Genomic DNA, 27011 nt, shown 5'->3' on the forward strand with positions numbered 1-27011 from the left:
CATTGCATAAAATAATGCATTGATTTGGAAAGGAGAGTGAAGAAGAGGAGAAATTGTGCTCAACTTCATGTGCTGGAGGGCATTTCTTCAAAAAATGCAGTCCTACTCTCAAGACAAACACACACAGTTGTTCTGATGGTATAATATTATCTCTCAAGGGAGGGAGATAATCTGCAACAAATTTTCAGAGAAAAAATGCTTTTCAGGAACATCATTTTTCCCAAATCATCATTGGTCCATTCTTTTTCCCAGTCAGAACTCCCTAGCAGGCTTGCACCTTGGTGAAAAAAATGGTCTAAGTATTTAATCTATTCATTCTATATCCAATGAATTAGGCTATGATTCCATTTGTTAAACATTAAACCTAATCCAAGTGAAGCTTGATCAGCAGTTGCTTGTGTGCACATATAGGTGACATGCTCCAAGAAAAAATACCCAAGTACTCAGCAGTCTGTTCTTTGAATCTGTTCTGTGCCAGCAGTGGAAACAACAGTGTAGTATTATTACATTGTCAAGGCACAAGGAGCTATAAATGATACAGCAGTCAGTGTTTGAATTGTCAGGATGAACTGTGTGTTTCAGTCCCATCTTCCTCATCAAGGAGCCAGTTCCTAGACGCATCACCCCTCTTTGGAACTGGAATACCTGCCACGTGGGAAGGAGCAGAGGTACGGGCTCTTTCCAGGCAGTCTGGCCTTCCAACATTCCTAAGTAGTTCAGGAAGGGTCGTGTAGGAGGAGCTTTTGCTTTACACAGTACCTCAGCATCCTATAGGAAGGTTTGGTGCACCCACCCACATTGTTACTACATAAGTACATGCTCCCAAGGCATGAAACCCTATCAAAGGGGTTGGAGGCAACTCTAAGGAAATTCAATTAAGCATATACGTATTCATAAACACATTTCATATTGAGCTCTACAATTCATCAGGTTGTGTATGTTTTTTTTCCTCCTTAATGCCCCCCTGTCCTTTTTTCTTTAAGCAAAGCCATTCCTGAAACATCCAGCTTTCCTTCTTTGCCTCAATAGTTAAGCAACAATTCACAACTGCTTTCCTAACCCTTAATTGTACATCAGTTGTGAACCTGACGGAGACCATGGGTGTGATCTAGCTAAACAACGAAGAGCTTAAAGGAATTAAGCCATTGCTATTGGTTAAAATCAGTGGTTTGGCTGGGTTGTGCCCCATGCTGATTTTAAGTTGTGTACATGACATCTAGACACCTTTTGTAAAATACACAAATATTAAACTGGTAGCAACAAGTGTATTTCATTGAACTGGATCCAGACTAAAATAGCAGTTTCTACCAGTTCCCACTTCCTGTTGCAGACCATTGTCACGTTCCTCCTCAGGGTCTCTTATCCCCAAGTATACTATTTCATGGAGATCAGCGGGCTGCTGTGGAAGAGGGGAGGCAGGAAAATTCTGCTTCGCTAGTGAGAAATTTAGTCTGGATCCAATCCCATGGAGGAAAAGATTCCAATGAGATTTTTAAAAAGGGATTTTCTTCCAAGTAGAGACTTGGATGTTCATAGCATTTTATTATGAAAAATAGTAACATTAATTTTGAAGATCTGCTTAACAGAAAGCAGCAGTTTCTGTTCACAAGGCAACTCAGGGCTGTGCAAACTCCTGGGTGTCTGGAAATTCCGGGGAGTAAGACTTCTTATGCATAGGCTCTGAGATCTGACATCTAAAGACGCAATGAGAGGGACCACCATGAAAGAACTATTAATACTGCATTTTATAGGTTGCCATGAAATATTTATAAAAGTAAATGGTAATATATTCACAGCTATTGTTTGCTAGGCAAGATCTCCAACAGCCAAAACCAAGTGACATTTACCACTGGACTGTCGTTGGGTAATTTCATCACAAAAGCAATCTAGTAGGGGGCTGAGGAAGGAGAAGCTGTAGGCTCATATTATAGATACCTTGTGACTTTATACACCTTGAGAAAAAGTGGATTTGATCTTATTCTTAAAAACAGATACTCTCCACATTTCATTACTTACTTCATTTCTGACATCAGGTAGGGTAATCCATAATGGCAAAACAATAGGAAGAATTGCTAGGTAGGTGAGCCGTTTACGTGTGGTATCTGGCCAGGCCAGGCTTAGCGGCTCGTCATCTTCCTGTTCTTCCTGTTCGAAAAAAAAATCAGATACAATAATGTTAATTTGGGCACAAAATTGTACAATCGGAAAGTTTTACAAATTTCTAGCATCTTGCAACAGAAAAAGGTACTGGTCTTGGAGTCTCAGTTTTGACTACTTCACATTTTCACAAGGTTATTGTAAAGGAAAATCAAGTAACAGTTAAAACCAACTTCACGAGAAGTATAATGAAAGTGCTAAATAATATTGCTTTTTATTGGCCTTATAACACATGCGCATCAGTGAGGAATCTTTGCATGCCGGCCATAGCACTCTTCTCTTTGCAGAAAATACTGCACCCCAAAAGAAGCCCCACTCTTCATCCAGGGAATGGCTACGTCTGTTGGGCCTCACCATTACCTCAGATGAGTAGAGAGAACACCTCAGAATCCCCAAGCACCCTCTAGTAGAAACTCACTGCTGGGAAACATCAGTAGTTATGGCAATCTGCCATTTGTTGGGGAACCTTGCTAAGCTTCCAAAGAATACCAGGCTCTTAGGAACTGTTTTAGAAACAGTGTACTGGACCTTATATAGTCTACACCATCCACAGCACAGTAAGATTTTACTATGTATTTTACAATTTTATCTTCCTTTCCTGTCCTGAGTTCACTCATTTGAACTTTCCTGTAATGCTGTATCTTCCTGTGTTGTTTCTCTGTGAACTGATTATAATTATTGGTTGCTTTGATGATTTTTATTCTGATGCATTATTGCGCCAATCCACCTGAGCAGTTTTTCTTTTTGGTAAGAAGCCATATAAATGCCTTGAATAAATTCAGCAGAGACTACGAAGGTGCAAGCAACTGCACATAGCTGGGGAAGGGAAAACAGAAAACTGCATCCATTTAATACCAAGTGGTTCTTTGGTGATACCCAACCAGAGTATGGCTGCCGGCCAAAATCAAGACTGTACTTGACTTGGAAAACCAACTGGAAGATGAAAGAGAACTGATTATGTAACAAGCATTGGTGATGGAAGCTGTTGAATCAATATGGGCATAATCTCTCTTTCTACAGAACCACAACTACAGTACTAGGTAAAAGACTAGCATTGTTTTACAGATGAGCAAGTCATACAAGAAATTCTCTGGCTACTTGCTTTGTAAAAATACAAAATACAAAACAAAATCCACTGTCATCTCCCCAAATTCCAGATGGAGGGTCCTGCAAAATGCATATGCTGAACAGATTACACGGGGAGAGGAATGGGTTAAGAACAAGCCTAGTTTTCAACTGGCTGTTACCAGAGTAAAGTAATGAAGCACTTGCACTATTGGCTAGGGGATGGCCCCGGAGATTATTCTTTTTTAAAGAGACATCTCACACATCAGTGTAGGAAAGCTGCATCTACACTACACAAATTGTGTAACTATAAAAATTGCATGGGTGAAGCCTAAGGAGCAAGAGACAAATGACACAAGGAGGAGCATGTGAAGAGAGTCGCAATGATAGCCAGGAAGCTGAGTTTTAAAAGAGATCGGAAGGCTTTGTCAATTTCCCCTCTCTACAGAGCCAGGGAGATCCCTGCTCAGAAGGTTTGTTTATTTCCTCTTTGCCTCTTAGAAAGAGAGGTGAAACTGACAGAGCCTTCTAGAGGCGAAGAGGAAAGTAACAAAGCCTCTGAGCAGATTTCAGTAGTTGTTTCAAGTCTTCACTATTTTCTGCTAGTAGAGTAGTGTCATCCGCATATCTTAAATTGTTAATTTTCCTTCCACCAGTTTTTACTCCAGCTTCTTCTAGATCTAATCCAGCTTTCCTTATGATATGCTCTGCATAGAGGTTGAACAAGTAGGGAGATAATATGCACCCTTGTCTGACACCTTTGCCAATTGGAACCATTCTGTTTCCCCATATTCTGTCCTAACAGTAGCCTCTTGTCCAGAGTACAGGTTGTGCATCAAAACAATCAGATCTTGTGGCACCCCCATTTATTTTAACACTATCTATAGCTTTTCATGAGCCACACAATCAAAAGCTTTGCTATAATCTATAAAACATAGGCTGATTTTCTTCTGAAATTCCCTGGTGTGTTCCATTAGCCAATGTAAATTTGCGATCTCTAGTGCCTCTTCCTTTCCTGAACCCAGCTTGAATATCTGGCATTTCTTGTTCCGTATATGGTTAGAGTCTTTGCTGTAGTATCTTTAGCATCACTTTGCTTGCATGGGAAATTAATGCAATAGTCCGACAGTTGCATCACTTTTTTTGGGAATTGGAGTGTAGACTGAGCGTTTCCACTCCATGGGCCATTGTTTTGTTTTCCATATTTGTTAACAGATTCCTGTAAAGATTCTGATGGACTCCATTTCATTAGCTTGAAATAGCTCTACTGGTATTCCATCTACTCCAGATGCTTTGTTTCTCCCAATTGCTTTGAGTGCAGCTTTTATTTCATTTTCTTTTTTTAATTTTTTTTTAATTAATAGAAATAAAAGCCCATAGAAAGGGCAGAAAACAAGAAGAAAAAGTAGACAGTAACAGAACTTGGAACTTAGAAAGGAAAAAGAACAATAATACGTATTTCATTTCAATTCTTCTCTACAACACATCTTTTTTTAAAGCAAAATTACAGTCTCTCCAAAATTTTCTTTTCCACTCCTGCCTCCCTTCTATTTGTTTTATATTCCCCCATTATCTTCTTAATGATCAAAACCACAAATCATCAATTCACTATTCCTCATTTCATACAGAAGGTCAATAAAGGGTTTCCTGTTAGCCAAAATGATGTTTTGTCTTTGATCAAAGCTGTAAGTTTCGCGATCTCCGCTAACTGTCATTTTCATAGTCCAGTCCTCTATTGAAGGTAATTCCATATTTTCCAATTCTGTGCATACAACAGCCTAGCTGCAGTAATTATATATAGAAATAAAATCCCATGCTGATTTTCCAACTGTTTGTCCGCTAATCCCAACAAAAAGTTTAAACTATACGGTAGTCTTTAGTATTTTTTGTATGACCATATGAATCTGGGTCCAAAATTTTCTAGCTTTACGGCAAGTCCACCAGAGATGATAAAATGTTCCTTCTTGTTTCTCACACTGCAGTGGTTATTATAATAGATTTCTTTGTCTCTGCGTGTAGATTGCTGAAAAACTGCATTTAGAATTCTGACTCTATTTCTGTAACCTTTTGCTTTTGCTTCCTGTCTATCTTTAGCAATTTTAAGAGTTTCCTCCGTTATCTATTTAAGCTTCTCCTTTCTTTTGGCTACAGGAATAGCCTTTGCACATTCTTCCTTGATAATATCTCTGGTTTCAGCCCATAGTTCTTCTGGTTCACGATCAATTATACTTAGTATTGCAAATCTAATCCTTACCTGGACTTTAAATTCTTCAGGAATATCCTTTAGATTGTACTTTGGCACTATGATTCTTTTAGTGTTTCTCTTCAGCTTTATTCTAATTTTTTATATTAGCAGCTCATGATCTGTACCACATTCAGCTCCTGGTTTCGTTTTAGCAGACAGAATAGAGCTTCTCCATCTTCTGCGTCCAATTATGTAATCTACTTGGTTCCTGTATTGATTACCTGGTGATTTCCACGTGTACAATCATCTTTTTGGTTGCCTGAAGTATGTGCTAGCAATGAACAGGTTGTTGGCTTCACAAACTTCTACGATTAGCTCTCCTGCTTCATTTCGTGATCCTAGTCCAAATTTTCCCACAATGTTTGATTCTGCTTTGACTCCTACTTTTGCATTCCAATCACCTATGATTTATCAGTGTATCTTGTTTAGGTGTGTGATCAATTTCATCTTGGACACTTGTGTAAAAGTTTTCAATTTCTTCCTCCTCAGCATGTGTAGTTGGGGCATAAAGTTGAATGATGGTTACGTTAACAAGTCTTCCCTGAGGTCTGATTGATATTACTCAGTCAGACTTTGCATTGTAGTTCTTGACTGCTTGTGCTATATCTCGCCTCAGTATTAGGGCAATGCCCTTTCTTTTGTCATTTCCACAGTAAAACACTTTGTGGTTTTCTGACTGAAAATGTCCTGAGTCAGTCCACATTTGTTCACTCACACCCAGGATTGCAATGTTTAAACATTCTATTTCTTGTTTTACTATTTCTAGCTTACCTGGCTGCATACTTCTCACATTCCATGTTCCTATTGTGTGTGTCACAAGCTTTGGACATTCCATTTGCATCTATTCATGTCTGCAACTGGATGTCCTTTCAGCTTTAATCCAGTCCCATCATTAAGAATAGTGCTATTCATACTAGTCCTCAGCTCTTCCCCAATAGCCAAGTGAGTGCCATCCAACCCGGGGGTCTTGTCTTTCAGCACTGATTGTATCATCATAGAGTTTTCAAAGTAAGAGATTAGCAGAGGTGGTTTACCATTGCTTGCTTCTGTTTCTCAGTACTAACTAGGGTTAGTTGAAGTGACATTGCCGTTGTCTGGGAAAGATACTCCGCTAGTGTCACCTTCCACTACTGCTGCTGCCCAGTAGCTAACCTTTAAGAATTCCTCCACTCCCATCACCATTGGAAAATTCAATTCTCTTCTGCTGATGTGACCGTTGATTCCTGAAGGGGGTGGATACATCTTAGTCTGGTGTCTCAGCTTTGACCGTTTCACCTTGAGTGACTCTTCCAGGAGTTTAGACTCTTGACCAAGCCTGTGCTCCTGACGGTGTTGCTCTCAGCTTCTCTGACACAAACCTCCTCACCATGTTAAGGTATGTATCCAGGACGGGAGGGCTATAATCATTTATTTAAAAGGAAATCAGTTTTTTCAGTCTTCTGTCATGTTTATGGATATTCAGAGACTTAAATTCTAATCACTGTCTCGCTTTTTCACTCACATCATTCCTTATTTTGTGCATTAAATATTTGTGCAAATTAACTATTTGTTAAGAATAAGAGAGGGAAAAGATTGGACTGATTTCAAAGTTCACCTTTTTGCTAGCAGAAGGTATTTCTGCTAGAGAAACAGAACTTCCTTGCCTCTCCCCTCCACTGCTAGCTAGGTTTACCAAAATACTGCACCTGAGCCAGGGGATCTTCCAGAATGGCGTACAGTGGGAGAAGAGCAAATTGAAGGCCTGCAGTAAGAGGAGGAAATCAGTGAATGTCACTCACTCTCACTGGCAGAAAGTAACTTTTGTCTTCAGCCCACTGTATTTTAGGAACCAGCCTACACAGGGCTATAGTAATTCTGATTCCTACAAGACAATATCATATCAGACAAACCTGGCCTTCTGTAAATGATGCAAAACCAAATTGTTCAAGAGGGCTTTTTCCTTAGATAGGAAGGCTGTAGTGTAAGAAAGTTGTCTCAAAGAAGCTGTATCTTCAAGCCAACCCAACAAAAAATACAAATTTTTATACAAAATGGGAACCTTTTTTTGATTTTCTAGCTAAAAACTAACTTTTACTAACAAAATTGAGATTTCAAGAAATTATGGAAATGGAAACGTGGGGTTTCTGGTAAACATAACTATTAGGAAACTATACCAAGACGGTTACTGTTATAAAGGTCTGTTTCTCATTTCATAATTGGATGAAAGTTTAAAATTATATATATTGATAAGATTATCTCTGTATTACGATTTGGTTGAGATTTGAGTACTTAATATTGTTATTATTATTGTTTGTATGTTACAAGTTAATAATAAAATATATTTTTTTAAAAAAGTTGTCTCAAGAGATAAATCAGTAAAGGGACAGGGAGCCCATCAGTAAAGGGATAAGGAGGGACCACAGACTTCACTACTATTGCTGAAAATGGTGAGGGGCCATAGTCCTCATTACTATTGCTAGAAGTATGATCTTACTGAGTTCCTTTGTTGTTTAATTATCAGTCAGGGAATTTGCCTATGCTCAGTTTCAACATTGTTAAATCTTAAAACTTTTTATTCTTTCTTGCTTTCTTTTTAAATCTTGCAAATTGCATGTATATCCCCATTATATTGCATATTGAAACGTCGTGATATTGATTGTACTGCTGACTCACAGGATGTCATTGTCCTTGAGTCTCATTGAGAAAGGCGGATTATAAATGACGTAAAAACAAAACAAAACAAAACAAAATAAATAATTACTTCACAATGAGGAAATGATTGAAGTGTGCGTGTGAGAGAGACAGGCAGGCAGACAGGCAGGCAGACAGATAAAGAGAGCCAGGTAGAATGGTGAAAATTACCCCAGCAACAGAGAAGCCAGTTAAAGTGGTGCTTTGAAACAATCATACCTGCGTACTGGAAAACAGGGTTAAGATCTGACAGTTGGTTTACATTCCAGGACACTTGTGCCTGGGTTGTTTATTCCAGTCAGTAAAGAAGTGACTGTCTACTGCTAGTGAAATGGAAGAAGTAACTACAGATGGTCATTAATCTGGAGGGCCAGGAAACGTGTCACAAAGACAGAAAGTTCTAAAATTGTAAGACAGAAAAACAACTTTAAAAGTGAGTTGGAATACGGATCAAATTGGGTGGGATCGAATCAGCACTTTTTTCTTTAAAAAGAGGTTCCAGTATTCATGATGTTTGCCACCTTGAGGGCCCAGGCCGACCAGCCAAAAGAGGTGCTGGTACTGCGTAGCACGTACCCCCAGAAAAAAAGCCCTGGATCTAATACAGAAAAATTAGATGGACAGTTGACTCAAACAATTGGGCATACAGGGAACAGGAAGTGAGATGTGGACAGGAGACAAGCAACACGTATAGTTGAAAGTAGTCTGACAGATTACTATACACAGGTATTATTGAACCACAGTTATTATTTTTATAACTCACTATCAAATTGGTTTTTAAACACAATGTGGTACGTTAACAAGTTCACACCATGTAAACAACATACCTCTACGGGGGCACTTTTTAAGCAGGTCTCCTCAAAAGTAAGTTCCATTTTATTCAATGGTGCTTACTCCCAGGAAAATGCTCTTAGGACACTTCATAGGCACATGTCTCCATAGGCAGGGTGGCATAGTCATTAGAGTGTTGGGATCGTTTTTAGCTCCTTTTTAAGGAGCTAAGTGGGATAGAAATGAAAAGTAAGCACTGTTCTCCAACCTGAAGAGAACCATTGTGAGATTTAGAGGAAATAAAAGTCTTTGGAAATAAGTAGGTATTGCTGCTATTAGTAGCAAAAGGAACAAGCCAGTGGAAAGAAAGGATGCTTAACTGGAAAATGTCAGGGAACCTGCAAGTGGTAAACCACCAGCTATTGCACTGGGATGATAGCAAAGTTTGCAAGACTCAAATAACTCCATTATCTTAATGTTTCCCTTACCACTGATTATCATAGCTTGTCTCTGTGGCAGAGGAGTCCAGAAGGAAGGGAAATAGTTTTTGGTAAGGAAATTGTGAGACAACAGAGTTATGTCATTACATTTATATGACAACTGGTAGACAAATTGGTAGATTTTTATCATCTGTCAGTCTTTCCCCCCTCCTCCCACACGTTCCCCTTTACACTCATTTTCTCAGTCTAGTTTCAGGAGAGTAGTCATGTCAGCCTGTAGTAGTAGAACAAAGACTTAATACTAACTCCTTGCAAGCCACAATTTGCAAAGTCAGAACCAACTGGGCAAATATGGGCTTTATCCTGTTCATCTCCAAAGATACTTCCCCCTTCCTTCAACTCTTGGCATTATGGTAGACTGATGTGCACCATTGCTCTGGGCACTCCATCCCCGTCTCTTTCTTCTTCTACAAAAATTAAATATGCTGATGCAGTCCACTTAGATTAGGGTACAACTCAGTTTAGGGTCCCATCAATTAATTACTTATAACTCCATGATTCTTCAAGTATTGTGGGTTGTTTGTGTCCCATGGAATACCCAAAGAACCACAGGATAATGAAAAGAACAGTTAGTCAAAGTTACCTATTTGAGTGGAAAAGGTCATACATGAATTGCCAGGAGATAAAACACTACACAGGAACTATTCCTGAAATGAGCTAACCATGTGTTGTCCTTTGGTGTATCAAAATAATTCCACTTATCCTTGATTGCTCAAGTGAGCTGTTTAGTATTTATACAGAAAACACTGTGTGCACAGGGCTGCTCCCTCATTAGAGCCCAGGTGCCTATTCTTTTCTTTAAAGTTCTCTTTGCCATGTTAGGCACATATAAATTTTTCTGATTAGGTTTCCATAGAAACTGGTAAAAAGAATCACATTTGAGTGGGAGATATTCATGTGAAATTGTATGTTATTTTTAGAGCAGTCCATAGGTTAGAACAATTATAACTGAACTTGCCTTATTGCATACCCCAGAAATATATTTTTTTTAAAAAAATAAAATGTTTCCGGAAGACTTTCTTTAAGAAAGTTCAAAAAAAATATTTAATGAGAAACTCCCATAGTCCTTTTGGTCTTTTTTTCCTTTCTGTTGTATCAAACATATTCAGTGTCAAGCTATAAATACAGGGTATTATATAACAGAAGATTTTAATTCTAGAAACAAGAAAATATACGGCCTTTTCATCTAACACTTCAGTGCCAGCTTTTATTCAAACTGTAAGTAAACTTTCACTTCCTTAAAAAATGATTTTATAAGCATGTTTATTTAAATTTAGTTGGATAACACCAACTGGTTAAAAGGAAGACGAATCAATCAAAATTTATTTAATGGGCTGACAGTTGAAGTTTCAAGACATGTAGAATGTAATTCTGTGCACAGTTACTAAGAGTAAGCGCCACTGAATACGATGGGATTATTTCTCAGCACAAAGGGCTATGATTGGGCAGCACATCCTCTAAAGGTTGGTACGCAATGGTGGCTTATGCACTGATTGTGTTTCTATTGTGTGTAAAAGCCATTGGCCAGAAAAACCCATTTCCTTTATGTGGCTAAAAATTACAGGAAGTTGGACCTGATATGAAATTCGAGGAACTCCTGTTTGATTCCTTTCTCCCCCACTATATTTCCCTGCTCTGGAAATAAAGTACAAACAAAATACTGTTGTTTCCTAAATATAATGTAGAAGAAAGGAAAGCAAGCATTTCATGTTTTCTTGGGTTGATCCAAATGTTTTTTTCCCCACTGTGTGGTAACTTGTTTTCGCTTCACAGAGGGGTTGTCTAGCAAACAAATTTGTATAAAGTGACTTATGCAAATCTCATGTTCAATTTGCTTCCGGACCCAATTCAAGATGCTGGTATTGACCTTTAAAGCCCTATATGGCTTGGGGCCAAAATATCGTAAGGATCGTCTTCTCCCATATGAACCTCCTTGTAAACTTTGGTCACCTTCAGAGGCCTTGGGGTTCAGGTGCCATTTGAGGCCAGATGAGTGGCAACTCAAGAAAGGGCCTTCTTGGTCATGATGACGTGGAAACTTTGGAACTCCCTTCTCAGGGAGATTTGCCTGTCTCACTCTATCATTGTCTTCTGCCAGCAAGTGAAGACTTTTTCGTTTTGTTTGACATATCCCTAGTAAACGCTTATTGGCCTTCCTTTCTGGTTGTGTGTGTGTTTGTTTATATGTCAATATGTTTTTACTGTAGATAGATAGATAGATAGATAGATAGATAGATAGATAGATAGATAGATAGATAGATAGATAGATAGATAGATAGATAGATAGATAGATAGATAGATAGATAGATAGATAGATATTTTAATGTAATTTTAGTATTATAATTATCTGTTCACCATGTTGGGAACCTCTTTTGGGTGGAAGATGGTATATAAAATTTTTAAATAAATAATAAACAAATACATGAATTTTTTTTCCAATGTGCCAACATATGATGGCCTCACTACATATGTCATGTACCAGTTTGGACCCCTACAAATAACAGATTCCATACATATCCCCCAGTATGGAAACAGTGGATGCTAGTGTACAATAAGATTATTTCTATTATTTGGAATGTGATTGATTGCCAAGAGACAGGCAAAAGAGCAAGATGACAGCAAAGAATTTCAAACCTTTACACCAAAAGAAAGACATCACAGCAGTTCTTTAAAACAAAACAGCTGTACTTCTGAACAGACATTAGAAACGCATGAAAATAATTTTGTCTTGGTTAGAACTATATATGTTATTCCATCTCACAATGCAAATGTGAAACTTCTTAGTCAGGGCTTTTTAAAATGTGTAGACAGAAGCATGCGGTCCCAGCAAAAAAAAAAAAAGTACTTCTGAAACAATACTTGCATGATTCAAAAATCTGAGTCATGCAGAAGTAGCATCACGTTAGCTCTCCACATGCTTAGGACACTGGTACTCTTTTCAGTTTGTGGTGATGGAATGTGTGGTAGAAGAATGATTTCTTTCAGATAAAACAGCCATAAAGATCTGAAGCAGTCTTTGCACCTTTCGCTGTTGGGAAGAATGGCAACCATCAAAATGAATATATTACCACGAATTATATTTCTGTACCAAACAATCCCGATATGTATTAACAAATCCTTTTTTGAAGAGATAAATAAGGCAGTGTCTAAATTTATTTGGCAAGGGACAAAACCAAGAATTAAGTTGAAAACACTTCAAGATGTGAAAGAAAATGCAGGCTTTGCTTTATCGGACTGGAAAATGTATCATAAAGCGTGTTGCCTAGTATGGGCCAGAGAGTGGATTCTTCTAGAAAATCAAAGACTTTTGGCACTAGAAGGGCATGATTTGCAGCTAGGATGGCATGCTTTTCTATGGTACGGGAAAACGAAGGGACATAAATATTTTAAGAACCGTTGGATTAGAAAGTCCCTCATAACAGTATGCGAAAGAACTATACCACTAATTTATTCTAAAACTCCACAATGGGTATCACCTTTAGAAGCGTTTTCGCAACCAAATGTATTCTCATTAGACAGGATGGTTAGATATAAAGATCTATTAGATGATAAAGGAAGATTAAAAACAAAAGAGGAATTACAGAAACAAGGCCTTAATTTAGATTGGTGGTCTAGGGCCCAGATAGAATCCAGATACAATAAAAAACTGGGAGGTTTCCATCTAGAACAAAATACTTTTGAAAAACTGTTATGTGACTCTGATGAAAAACTGATTAAAAAGATATATGTATTTCTAATGCAAATGAAGAAGAAAAATGAGGGGGGTAGAAGAACATAAGAATAAATGGACACAAAATTTAGGATATAGTATTGATCCAATGCAATGGAACAAGATACGGAAAGTGAATGTTAAAATAACTAAGTCAGTGGCGTTTAAAGAGAATTTATATAAGATATTCTATAGATGGTACTTAACACCAGATAGACTTGCTAAAATGTATAAAAATGTATCTAATATTTGCTGGAAGTGTGAGAAACATATAGGAACATTTTATCACATGTGGTGGTCTTACAAAGAGGTACATAAATTTTGGATTATGGTCCACAGACTCTTACAAACAATTTTACAGATTACAATTGCACTGAAACCTGAAATATTTTTGTTAAACTGTGTACCAGAAGACTTGGATAAAGATCAGAAATACTTTATTATACACGTAGTGACAGCGGCAAGAATTTTACTAGCGTTCTATTGGAGACAACCAGTAATATCCCAGCAGGAGGAGCTAATAGTGAAGATTATGGAAACTGTGGAACTAGACAAACTAACTTTACTAATGAAAGGACAAATGGAAGAAGACTTTGCTGCACCATGGACCCCCTTTTACAACTGGATGAGAAACACATATAAAGACTTGAATGTAGCAATTATATGAAGGCAATATTGTTTGTAACTTCTTACTAGTAATCACAGTTGAGTGATTTGCAGTGTGAAAAATGTAGATAAGTAGAGTGCTGTTTCAAGCAGAATGTACGATACTTTTTTGCTTCTTGCTTTCCCCCTTTTCCCTACCCTTAATGAGAAAACTAATAAAATATTTATTTAAAAAAAAGATCTGAAGCAGTCTTCATACTAAGAAGTGTGCAGACTGTGTCTGTGCATCTGATTTTTCTTTGTTCTTACATTTTCTCTCTCATGCTCCAAATAAACTTTTGTTGGTGCTTAGAATGGTTCCACATTGCCCTCCCAGTCGGAATGAAGAGGCAGACACAAGGGTTGGGGATTAAAGGGCCGCTTTATTAAATCGTAACAACATATTTGTCAACACAGCAGAGGCCTAACTAGCGGTACAGGTTGGGCCCTGGGGTCACTCCAGGAACTCCACCCTGACCTGTATGGGCGACCCCCGACAGCCCTGGGTGTGAGCCATCCATGGTATGGCTGGAGCCCGGCTGGCCTGGCTAAGTGATTCACCCCCTTAAAGCTCCTTCACCCAGCCGTACAGCTGCAGTGGGGGACTAGCTTGTTCAGGGGTTCCCCACCAGGGCGTCTGAGCTCGCAACTGGGCCATAGAGCAGCCAGCCGCTCTTGACAGACCCCAATCCCCACCAATGTGGATATGCCAAGGGTGGTCACCAGCCCACTCATATTTTCCAACTCCTACCTGCCAAGGGAAAGAAACTTGACCCACCAGAGCTAATTACTACCCCATCACAACAGTGCAAGGTAGGCGAAAAACTTCCCACCCAAGAGCTAATAAGGGGGAGGAGAAAAAATCCTACCTGGTCCCAATAAATGGCAACCGGCTAATCCTGCGCTGAAACAGGGAAAGGTGGGTGGGCTGAGCATAAGGTACGCTGAAACACTGAGGGGCGAAGCAGCAGCAAATGGCTAGCCTAGCTCTGCCCCTCGCGCAGATCCCCGTATGCAGGGGAAAGCGCTGCTACTGCCTCTTCCTCCTTCCGGAAGGGCAAAATACGGCCCCCAGCCATAGCGGCTGCTGCTGCCGGCCGGGAGTGCCACATTAACACTGTCAAATTCTCAATTCTAAGGAATTTCTCTCAATCTATAGGGTGGTAGAAAGTGCTGACTTGCCATAAGTCATAGCTCACTTATGGCAATGCCTGCTACAGGTTTTCAAGGCAAGAGATTGATGGAGGTGGTCTTCCTTGGAGGTCTCCCATACAATTACTATCCAAGGCCAACCTGACAAGATTGGGCTTGCCTTGGCTATCCAAGTCTGGGTTTCAATCTATAACAGGCTTTTAAACAACATAGAACATGCATAAGCCACAAAGCATGTTTATATATACAATGAAGATGTACAGGTGTGTTGTGGCAGCACATAACTATGTGCACAAACTGCAACTACATACCACCATGCAGTTCCAAATTTCCTTTTAAAAAGCCCTGTGCTTAGAACTTAGACTTGTCATTGGCTTTCCACTGTTTCCACCATAATGGAAGTTGTCATGTTCCTCTTTTGGTTACTGACTTACCATTTGTGTATTGCTTCAAATTTGGATGGGAAGACAGAACAGTTAGCAGGAAATATCTAGCAATCACAATATTAGATACCACTGTAAATATTCAATAATGTAGTTGGTGGTACTATATTTACCTAGCATATGTAAATGTTTACAAAACACATCATCATCAGACCAGTAAGAAGCTATGATAAAAGAAGCCATAATTTCTTTATATGAACTTGAGACTATCCTTGGGCAAAATGAATAGTGAAATACTATATTTCTATGGCTTTGCAAAAGTAACCTAGTTAGATGGACCTGCACTCAATCAGTTCTTTGCTTCTTACAGTTCTTTGAAACAAGACAATCAGAGTGTTTTGATTTCTATGATGAGTATTCCCAACTCTGCAGGGTTTCCCAACAAAACACTCAATACAAAATGACTACATACAGAATATTCTATGAGATGCAATTGTGGTTCTTTGAGTCTCTGAGCTTCTTGAATAATTTCTGAGGTGTTGAGCTACAGGAAAAACAGACTCCCATATTAATCTATTAAATGCAGGACCCTGATGTGTTTTCCTGTGCTGAAAAAATCTTTCCTGGGGAGACAAAGAGCATAATCCAGTCAAAGTTAAGCACTCTTAAATCCAATTGAGTTCAGTGAGAATGCTGAACAGATGCTCAACTTTTCACCCAGCTGTAATTAATGGGATTTTAAAAAATGCTTAATATTCTAACTCTGTAGAAGGAACTGCTTCTGCCTTAAGCTATGATAATGAAAATTTACCATTCCACTATTTCTGATCTCTTAGGGAAAAAATCTCAACATTCCTTCAAACTTCTTGGTTTATATTTCACAAAGAAAGACTTACTCTAATTGGTTTGTAATGAATTCAGGCCCAGTTTATTAGGATTACGGCATTACTAGATTTGTGTTTTGTCTTTTTCATTCAATCTCATCCAGTTCCCATTCATACCACAGCTCTTGTCTCATGTGCCTATTGTACATGAGGATCCCATGATTCTCAGCATAGCTTTTTTAATGTGGTCAAATATGATTCGTCCTTCCTTTTTCACTGGCAGAAAAGATGATTGGATGCAACCCTTGTTTTCCCCCTTTTAATTTTTTTTAAAGAAACAGTTTTTAATATTTTTAATATTTTATTATTCTAATTATTCTATATTATCAGTAAAAGCTGAGACATTTTCTTCCTTTTATGGGAAAATAGTCTATGTCATATTTCATATTCTTCTTCCAAATGTGTGGAAAAAAGAATCCCACGCTTTGCCCTATCAGCAGCAAGTATACACACACTTGAGGCATGCTCGTGAACAGAACTCTGCTCTGTTTTTTCCTAATGACATTAGGCACTAGCAGACACTAATGCAAAAGGCATGTGGAAAATTTAGCCCTTCTTTTGCTACATCCTCCCCCAGCTACAACAAAAAAAGCACCTGTTCCCACTGTAGGACTTTTTTCTTTCAAACAATTTGTGATGTTCTATAAAAGAAGATTTAACCCTATATTTTCAGCCTTTTTTCTCACCATGCCTACTACTCTCAGCATCTTTTCACCATAAAAATTGTAATAACATAAGAGGAACAATATTGGGCCAAAGAAAAACTCCACAAAGTTTCAACAATGGTCAGCTAGGTGTTTAGAGAAGCCTACAAGGAAGGCATGAAGGCAACATCCTTCTTTCATCGGACAAAGATATACTGCATCTGAACACATTGGCTCCATTTAGTTATCACTGTGGATAGTCCTTTTCTATAAACAATCTGTCTAATCCTTAAAAAAAGTCCTTGAACTAGCAGTTGTCACATAAAGCGATACTGAATTCTGTAAGTTAATCATACATTGAATAAATTGCCGTAAGTACAACAGGTGGCCTTGGATAAGCCTCTGCTCTCAGCCCCAGCTCCTCAGCTGTATTGTGGGGATAATAGTAAACTGACTTTGTTCACCACTCTGAGTGAGACACTAATCTGTCTAGAAAAGCGGTATATAAGCATAGTTATTATTATCATTAAACAAGGTTTTTCTTTTGTCTGTTCTGAACTTTGCTGGCTGACCCTGAGTTATACTAGTATGAAGTAGTACGTATATGATAATATGAATTCTTACTCCATTCATCATTTTATTATAAACCCTCCATCATGTCCCTCTTTGTGGTACTGTCTATATAACATAGAAGGAAACATAAATACATTTGACGGGAGGGAAGAAAGTATAAGGGAAAAATAGAGGAGTAACCTCATCTGCTGCAAAGGCGCTCCCATTTTGCATTGGTTCTGAAGCATCATTTGGCGGTGTCACTTCAACTTCAACTTTCGTGCTGTTGGGCAGTTCAATCTTTTCTGAAACTTAATCCATGAATAAAAAAAGACATTTGTTCACCACATGCATACTTAAGTCTTGATGGACAGAAATACTGAATCGCTTCTTTTTCAAATCAGTGTCATACCAATATCCAAATTTAAACACTGAAATTGAATTAGACCAGTTGGGATGCAGAACGCTCATCGTAACATCTTCAGAATTATTAACCTTCTTTACTTCATAAAAAGCTGACAAATGCATTCCTCATCCTGGTTTCTTGTGATCACCCAGAGATTACAGCATCTTATTTTGCATCTATCTTAGATTTTGTTCTCAGCAGATGGCCATGCCTGTAAGGGGTGGAGAGACAGACAGGGCTCTCTTCTTCCCATTATGTCATTTAAGAAAGATAAACAAACTGCTGGAAAAAGTGACAATTCCACCTTTGACCATATATGAGCATTTATACCCAGGGCTTTTTTTCTGGGGAAAGAGGTGGTGGAACTCAGTGGGTTGCCCTCGGAGAAAATCATCACATGGCTGGTGGCCCCGCCCCCTGATCTCCAGACAGAGAGGAGTGTAGATTGCCCTCTACGCCGCTCAGCAGCATAGAGGGCCATCTAAGCTCCCCTCTGTCTGGAGATCAGGGGGCGGGGCTACCAGCCACGTGACCATTTTCAAGAGGTTCCGGAACTCCGTTCCACCACGTTCCTGCTGAAAAAAAGCCCTGTTTATACCACTAGGAGGAAGAATCAAAGATGTAAGGGAGCCTTCTTTATGAGACTGAGCCAATTTTTAAACATTCTTCACTGTGAACTCCTTTATCTTGCAATTTACATATAAAAAGAGGCATCTGGGGAAATATTCCCTGCAGTAATGCATAACATTCTATGTATACATATCTTAATACATTAGAAAAGAAACTGTTAAATAAGTATTCCATTTGGAAGAAACAATATTATACTCTTACACCTACCAATGTGACTAGCATTTCCATTCCGTTTTTCACCATCCTCCACCTGACACTTTTTGGCCATCTTATGAAGAATGGATGCCCTTTCTCTGAACTTTCCTGCAAGAAAAGAACACCTTTCTTAAAGTCCAGCTATTTGATGTTGTAAAGGTAGACCCATTACCTCAACTTTTGACTTCATATATAAAAAATCAGATGTACTGAATTCTTCCAACCTCAAGTGGATGTACAAAAAGACTTCTCTGTCTAAATAGCGGATTCTTTGTCTAATAGCTAAATAATGAATTGGAAATGTGTGTGTTGTCAAAAAGCACTCTGCCCAAGGCAACCCGTACACATTTGGTTTCAATTGACTAATTGTAACAACCTGCTAATATTAGTTCCAACACTTTTACAAATAGAACAGCTGATACGTTTTTCCCCTTTTTGCCTTAAAGGCCATAGTTCATGAAGGCAACTGTATTGGTAGGTAGTAGCAGCAACTATAACTGAATCCTATGTAAACTTAGAACTAAATACCATTAAGTGTGATGGGACTTATTCATGAGTAAACATGCATAGGATTTCAGCCTAAGAGATACCCTAAACACGAACAAATGTATTACTGCACATGGTTATTAGTAGGGGAAATGAGGTAGGGATACAGATCAAGTATAATAAGCAGGAGACCACAGCCTAGCCCAATATTTTGAGGAAAGATGAGTTCTTACTATCTCCCTTTTCACTGCACTCGTAAGTCGCAGGTTACTTGATAATCTCTCCTCCCCACCCCTGCAGTTTAAATTCAACTTTATTGAGGCTCAGATCATTTTATCGGAAAATGTCTTCTGGGATGCTTTTGGAGTGCTGAGGTCACTGGAAATTTATATTTACTGCATGTTGGGAACAGGAGCACTCATGTACGAAGGCATGAAACTTACACAATCATATTATGAAAAAGACATCATAGAATATGACAGACACCAACACAATTGCAAGCTGGAACATGCACCTGTCTGGAAGGATTGCTTTTGTTATTTTACAATTGGTTTGGGAGTTCCAGGGTTGCTTTTTAAAAACAGTTGCAAGTAGGTTTTATACAAAATAATGTCTTTGGTACATACCACACAAATATAGGAGTATTTTAGGTAAGATAATGTATAATAGCAGCTCACAGAGTAGACACATTTTAAAGAAAGAAGCTATTTAAACATCTGGTGCTAAGAAGAGAGATGAAGAAAGAAACAATGAATGAAGAATAGTCCGATCATCAGCATAGGCTTAATTCAAAACTAAAACCCTAAATTCAAATCCTTGCACTAGGAGTGCAATTCTGTGTATGAAGGAGGGGAAATAAGATGCATAACAACCAACCTATTGTGAAGACATAACAGTAGTTTTTCAGGACCATTAGCGTAGTAGCTGGTTCAAGTTAGAGCAAAGCAGATTTTACAATCTGATCCTACAGTTAGGTTTAAAGGTCCTGGCAGTGGCACAAGATTGTAACTTGCTTCTTGTAGCTTTGAGGTTGCCATTCCTGCCCCCAGAAAGGACTAGCACATAATGACATCTGTGCTGCCATGAATGGGACAGGATTCAATTTAGAGCCTTTGCATGACTTCCTATAGATTTTTTTAGATGTGTTGAAGCTTTAGGAGCTTATACAATCTGAGCAGAGTAAGAGGCTGTCAGGTAAGTTGGCCTGAAAGGCAGATGTTTGCCTCCATAACCAGATTAGGAGTGCAAGCAACTATTTGCACCACAGAAGCTATTGCCACAGGTAACTTTTGAGCCCACAACAGCCAGGCAACGCAGATACAATCCTATGCTAGAACTGAACAGCAAAGGTTCAAAGCGAAGAGAAATGAAAAATACATTGTTTACAGGGAGATTGTTGTTGTCAAGTGTGACGAGCACATTTCATAGAAATTAAAAGCAGGGGTATCCTTTAAACACATGCTCTTGCCAGGAGCAAATGGACACACTTAAAGATTCTTTAGGAAAATGACATTCTAAATAGAGAAGGTAAGCATGAAGATTTTAGAGACTTTTGCAAGATCTTCCCTTCCCTTCTTACGTGAAACAAAATATTTGTTGTAGCATCTGTCTTCCATTTCCTGTATGAGATCTTTTTGGTAACACATCACATCGATGCACAAATGGTTCAATAGCTAAAATGTCATATGTTCCTTTTATCCTTTGCATCTTCTGGGGCTGGCTGGATCTGTACTTTGTATCAATGAACACATTTCCTGATCTGGCCAAAGATCATAAATGCAGAACCTAGACTGCATTACCAATAGATATCTTTTCCCCACAGAGCCAAATCTGTTCCAACCTCAGAATCTGGAAAGAGAGGATTCCCCACTCCCCACCCCGCCCTAGGAAAATGGCTAGAGCAGTTACATGCATATGAAAAATTGGTGGGTAGGGAGAGCAGATAGACAACTCACAACTACCTAATTACATGAGCAGTATTCAATAGAAATGTAGGCTTGGGAATTCTGTTGGTTGGATCCAACCAGCTTTTCCGCTGGTGAAAAAGATAATGTGCCCCCCTTGACCACCAAAAAGCTGATGCTGGGGATCATGAGACCTGCATGGTCAAAATGTCATGTGAGACAGAACTATAGTAAAGAATGAAATTAGGTGAAAAGAACCAGCAGGATCCAGTCCTGTATTTCTTTTACAACATGTAAGTTCACTGTTAGTTCAGCTGTGAGAAAATCCGAAGGATCCTCTATTTGTGATGTCGTCTATACAGTGCACAAAAAAAGGTTTTCTAGCAAAGGTATTCTTCTAAATTGTGCAGATGTGTGGGCCAGCCCTCCTCACAAATTCTCTATTTCCATCCCTATAAAGGTGTGAACTAAACACTTGCTTTAGTGCTATCAAGACTTCATGTCATGATACAGCAAACTGGAGAACTACAATTCAGCATTTAGCTGCGAAGCACCATTTTGATCTCTCTTTCTCTATAGGTAGGTAGGTAGGTAGATACCAGTATCTATCAATTAATTAATCATTAGGTAGCAGAGGCTTAGAAAAATGCAGAAGAATAAAAATAAAAACGTAGATAAAATACAAAACAAAGAAGTTGCTTATTAAAGTTGAAGGAGAAAAGGTATATCATATATTATGTTTGATGAAGGGAACTCTGACTCTTGAAAGCTCACACATTGAAAATCTAGCTGGTCTCTAATGTGCTACTGGACCTGAATCCTGCACATTCTTTGTCATTGTAAACATGTACCTGTCTTCTTCACATTAACTGTCTAACCTAACACAAACCAATTGAAATTGAACATAAAAAGCAGAAGCTCCAATTAGTAACCCGAACTTTAAGATCCAATTTATACAATATACAAACTATAGTTATATTATTTTAGTGTAAATATAGTTGACCATTAACTAGATTTACACTCAAGTAATATTATTATAGTTTCTTGTATACCTTTATCAATTCATTTTATTGTCTTTTAGCTCACTTTTCAAACTTCTATCCTTTATAGAATCCTGTCGCATATTAACGGACCATATGCCATAGAGCCCCAGCACACTGCAGAAGATCCCAAGGGCATGTTCTAAGGCATGCACTGCTATGCACTTTTCAATTTAAAGTAAGTTTACAACATTAAAGAGTAAAGAAGAAAGCTGAGATTTAAAAAAAAACAACAGAATCAAACAACATAGCACCCTATTTATCACCTCAGGTACAACGTTCATTTTCCTTCAAAACAAGAACGATCAAGTCAGAGGGGAGCCACGTTAATTTCTGGAGGAGGTTCCTTCATTCTAGGCTGCCTGGAGGCCCACTGCTGCCACTGCCTACTCTGGTACCACCATTTTCAGCAATGACCCTGTTTTTATTTCCTCTTCCTCCTTGGAGCAGCAGCCACAAGGAGGATGGAACAGACTAGCAGGAAGCAGTGATTTGCCTACCTCTGCCCTGTCTTCAACAGAGCAGCAGCTGCAATGAGGATGGGACGGGCTGGAGGAAACTGGCACTGAGGAGCAGAGAGAAAGCAGGTCGCTGCCTCCTGCCAGCTCACTCCATTCCCCTTAGCCTGAAGGGATGTGGTTACAAGAGGAAGGGTGAAGCATAGGAGACTGGTCAATATAAAGAAGAGGAGTGGCTAGAGGAGATGGGGATGGAATGAAAGGGAAAGGGAAAGGGTGTGTTCATACTCTGTCACTTGGAGCCCACAAAACCCTGGAGCTGGCCCTGCTTGTCGACCATTACAGATTTTCTCATTGAAAAATTCTTCAAACTTCCCAGGACTTTATGGGTTCCTTAAAATACAGCTTGGAAAAGAATCATTAATTTAACTCAGCTCTCACAGCAAATCTGTTATGCCAGAATATTGGATTTTAAATTAACCTGGCTTCAGGGAATCAAATCTAATGTTTTCTTTACAGATATGTGGTTCACATAATAACTCAGCTCAATGAAACACATTCTAATTAGTGGGTAGTTGGCTAAAATTGTGAGCATTTTATACATTTATTTATATAGCTATTTGTTATTAATTAAAATTAATACTAGAAAAATATGATCATCACTATGATAACTGATCTGAATAATTCTTCCTGAATCATAATGTCAATACATATCTATGTATCCATTCTGAACATTGCTGCAGAATGTGGATCAAAAAAATCCTACACACACATGTGGAAGAATTGCCAGGTTTGCAGAAAAATGAAAAGTTTTTTTTAAAAAAATGGAGGATGTTTTTGCAATCCTCCCAAAATGCAGACTGCTTACTGAGGTTTCATAAGATCTGAGTTGGCACTGTGGGGGTTGCCTAGCATCTGAGGCAGTGGAGCCTGGGTCTAGGTAATGCCAGCAAGACTATCAGTTGCAATAGCAACAAGGAGCAGGAGAGAAAGTGGTGAGTGGGGGACAGTAGGGACTGGGAAGAGAGACTGGGAAACGGGATAGGAGAGAAAGGGCTAGAAAGAGGAAGGGGATCACATGAAGGATGGGATTTCCCTCACTGCGAGTCTTGCAAATCCCCAGCTTGCAAAAGCATAAGAATGAAGTGTATATATAGTGTATATATATTTATTTGTATACATGCCTGCCAGATTAAGCAAAAATGTATTTGCTGTATGACAATTTAAAAAAAACCCGCAAATGCAAGTTGATAAAAATGTTTTAAAGTATGGTAACACGTCACATCATACGTTAGTGAAATCATGCATAGAAGAAATGAAAAAAACCCGAAAGAAGAAAAAGGTAACCACCAAAGAGATACTTGTTTGTAAAGTAAAAAAAAAATGCTGACACAAAAATTCTAAAATATTTCTTACCTTCTTCAGTCATTGTTTCATAATACATTAGCTTTCCATATGATCCAAGCTCTACAACATCATAGCAAAAGACATAAAGATAAGGAACTAGCAGACATTCAAAATAATTCACATTCTTTCACAATTGGTTAAAAAAATTCCACAGCAATTATCTAAGGTTTCTGCAGAGCAGGCAAACAGCAATGAGACACTTTTTACAAGAGCCACTTTTATAGTTAATGTATTTTCAAGCTAGGTTGGTCTGAAGAAACGTTATTGTTTTATATGAAAGCACCTAGTAAGACAATAATTAAGGATTGCTACACGTGTTGTCCTTGATATTACACCGATTTGGCTAAATTCAGGAGCAGTAAGACTGACATGGTAAGGAACTATGTAGTCTGCCATGCTCAGATGGTTTTAGCCATACTCATTGGAAATACTGTATGGCAGCCACTGAATCTGGGCTAATTTTATTGTGCCCCCTGTCCTTCAGGCCCTTTAGAATTTATTTTTTCAAATGTTCAGAACCATGAGAGCTAAATTCTAGCCTAGGGGTCAGCGAGCACTAGCTTCTAAGACAAATCTACCACCTGTCCCCAGTTTCTCACCCATAGTAAAGATGACTGGTGGAGGATCAGTGGCAAAAAGATGCTTTCAGTCTACATGTGTATATGGGTGTGTGCGGGCTGATTAGCCCACTATCCATCCAGTCCTCAAAATGGCTCTCCAACAATATAAAGCAAGTTGCATAAAGCTAGCACAGTCTTTTGGATGATTCTGAAGTGCTATGGTAACATACATGGTTCATTCCTGAACTAGACAATATAGCTTCTGCTGGTTAAAGCCTCCTGTATTAAGACTTGGGCTTAGGAAACCCCTTCTTTCTTTTTAGAGTTTAAAGTTGCACTGAAATCATATACATGCAAATATTACAGCTTTATTGTGGATGTTGTTGCTTTCTCCTTTTCTGCTTTTGGAGGATAAATTATTATGGATTTCAGATCTCCTCAAATTTTATTCCTATGATAAGAAGAGATGCAAAATCATGAGAAATGAAGCATAATTCTTCATAGATGTAGTGACACCCTCCCTTCAGTACTAAGAACTAGTTTTGCATTTCTGAGAATTTATTACTGTCTACCAATAATGAAGATTTATGGATCTCCACGAATTGGATAATGGAACTTTAGATGTCTTTCTTTCTTTTTAAATGGAAGCACTTAAAAAGTAATTATAGAAGCTCTAGTCTATTATTTTGTTCAGAGCCTATTGTTTCAATTGTTCTTGCCTGTTCTCCTGTGAAATGATCTTAGTTCAAATACATTTACTTAAGACTCACTTTTGCTTTTAGTTCTAAGGTACTGTAACAATTTCCAAGCTTATTGCTTAATAGTTGAGGATTCTCTTTTCTGCTCATTTTTAAAATCTTGTATCTGAATTCCTGAATTAGCTAAAATATGGTTTCAGTCTAATTTGTTTCCTGCTTGCTATCCATCTCCATTCTTAACACCATTTGATAATGACATCCCAGTCCAAAATATATTAAGTGTGTACAGGTGGTCTTTCATACAAAACAAAGGGAGAAATGTCCCTCATAGTGCTGTTTCTTAGGTCCGATCATGCTGTGGTACCATGACAACTGTGCCTTCCTTCAGAGGTTTGCCTTGCTCTGGGAACAAACAGTCATTCCATCAAAGAGGTATACTGCACAACTGGAGAGAGGGGGACACAAAAATACTTACAGGATTCTTGAAGGTGGGGCATGATGGCATCATTTCACTTTTAAAAGGCTGTTTACATGGTAGAACTAGGAACCAACTCACCCTTAAAAACAATTCCAATCCTTCCATCACCATTTTTGGCTTGGAGAAAGTAAGCAATACTCTTCACATAAGTGACATCATAGGCACAACTCATTAGATCTCTGGGAGAGTTGCAAACTAGTTTGATCAGCTAAGGAGAGCTGTTCTACCTACAGGAAGACAAATCTACAGCTCGACAGTGTGCACTGAATTCAGACTGATGCTCAGTTTATTCACACTATCTATACCATTCTAGTTGACTGTATCTTGATGTAGTGCCAAGCACTGGGATCCACACAATTTACCAGCACCAATGCTGTTGCTATTGCAGTCTCTTTAGAGTGATGCTTGAGCCCAGCTAGTTTATTACTACACGATTCTTTAAAAATGTAGAAAGTACCTCAATAATGTATTCTTCCATTTCCTGCTACATACTAGTGGCTGCTGTTTGAGGCACAAATACAGCATTACTATAAAGATTCTCAAGATTCTAGAAAAAACTGCCTGAAGGCTTGAATCCAAGCACAAGTTCTTTATGATACTCATCAATGATCTAAGAATAATGAGGATAAACCAACAACTGAATTTCTGCAGAAAAAATGAACCAATTCTAAGACTGATCTAACAAGTAAGAAGGAAGGAAGCAAGAGATGTTCAAGGGAGACATTTTTAAAAGTAAGAAGAGCAGAACAGAACCAGTGAAGAAAGGGTGGAGAAAGCTTTTACAATAATAATGCATTCCTATGTGGAGTTACTCCAGTCTAAGGTCAATCAGTGGTCTTAGACTAGGGTAACTCTTCATAGGATTGCACTGTAAGAGTCAGAGATGGTTCTGAAGGGAAGGAAGAGTATGGGTCATGGTACCAAGTATCCCATACACGGATGTAAAGCTACACTTAAGATAAGGGATATTGGTTATCTAGTCTTGTCATGGTAATTGTGTGATGTCATTAACCAATAAGACAAACAAATATGAAAGCGTAAGGATTGTGCTAGGAAAAAATGAGTAGGAAAGAAGACATTCAGACAACATGAATGCAACCACTGGCAGTTCGATTTATAAATTTATAAAATTTCTGTCCACAATTCTCTATCAAAGTGCCAACTTATATTATAACAATGTACTAATTATCTCCTAATTATAACAATGTACAATGTACTAATGATCACCAAAATTATTCAGATTTTTTGAGAAAGCAGATTTTACATTAATGGATGCTCTGTGACTGCAACACAAAAAACTAGATACTGCTGCCTGATGTGCCCCAGTACAACCCATGAGTTGGGGGCAAGGCATTGTGCCACATGGTTATGT

At 38.5% G+C, this 27011-nt stretch overlaps 1 protein-coding gene across 1 annotated transcript in view; it reads right to left on the minus strand.

Moving 5' to 3' along the window:
• Window positions 1-27011, minus strand: part of SLC24A2 (solute carrier family 24 member 2) — a 116903-nt gene that overhangs the window by 8737 nt on the left and 81155 nt on the right. Inside the window, exons 5-8 of the mRNA XM_054986952.1 lie at window positions 23913-23963; window positions 18617-18716; window positions 17579-17660; window positions 2017-2145 (exon numbers count right to left, since the gene is read on the minus strand). Of these exons, the coding sequence (XP_054842927.1) occupies window positions 2017-2145; window positions 17579-17660; window positions 18617-18716; window positions 23913-23963 (362 nt within the window). The remainder of the gene's footprint in view (window positions 1-2016; window positions 2146-17578; window positions 17661-18616; window positions 18717-23912; window positions 23964-27011) is intronic.

Source organism: Eublepharis macularius, chromosome 8 (assembly GCF_028583425.1).
Source record: "Eublepharis macularius isolate TG4126 chromosome 8, MPM_Emac_v1.0, whole genome shotgun sequence".
In the NCBI taxonomy this organism is placed as follows: Eukaryota; Metazoa; Chordata; class Lepidosauria; order Squamata; family Eublepharidae; genus Eublepharis; species Eublepharis macularius.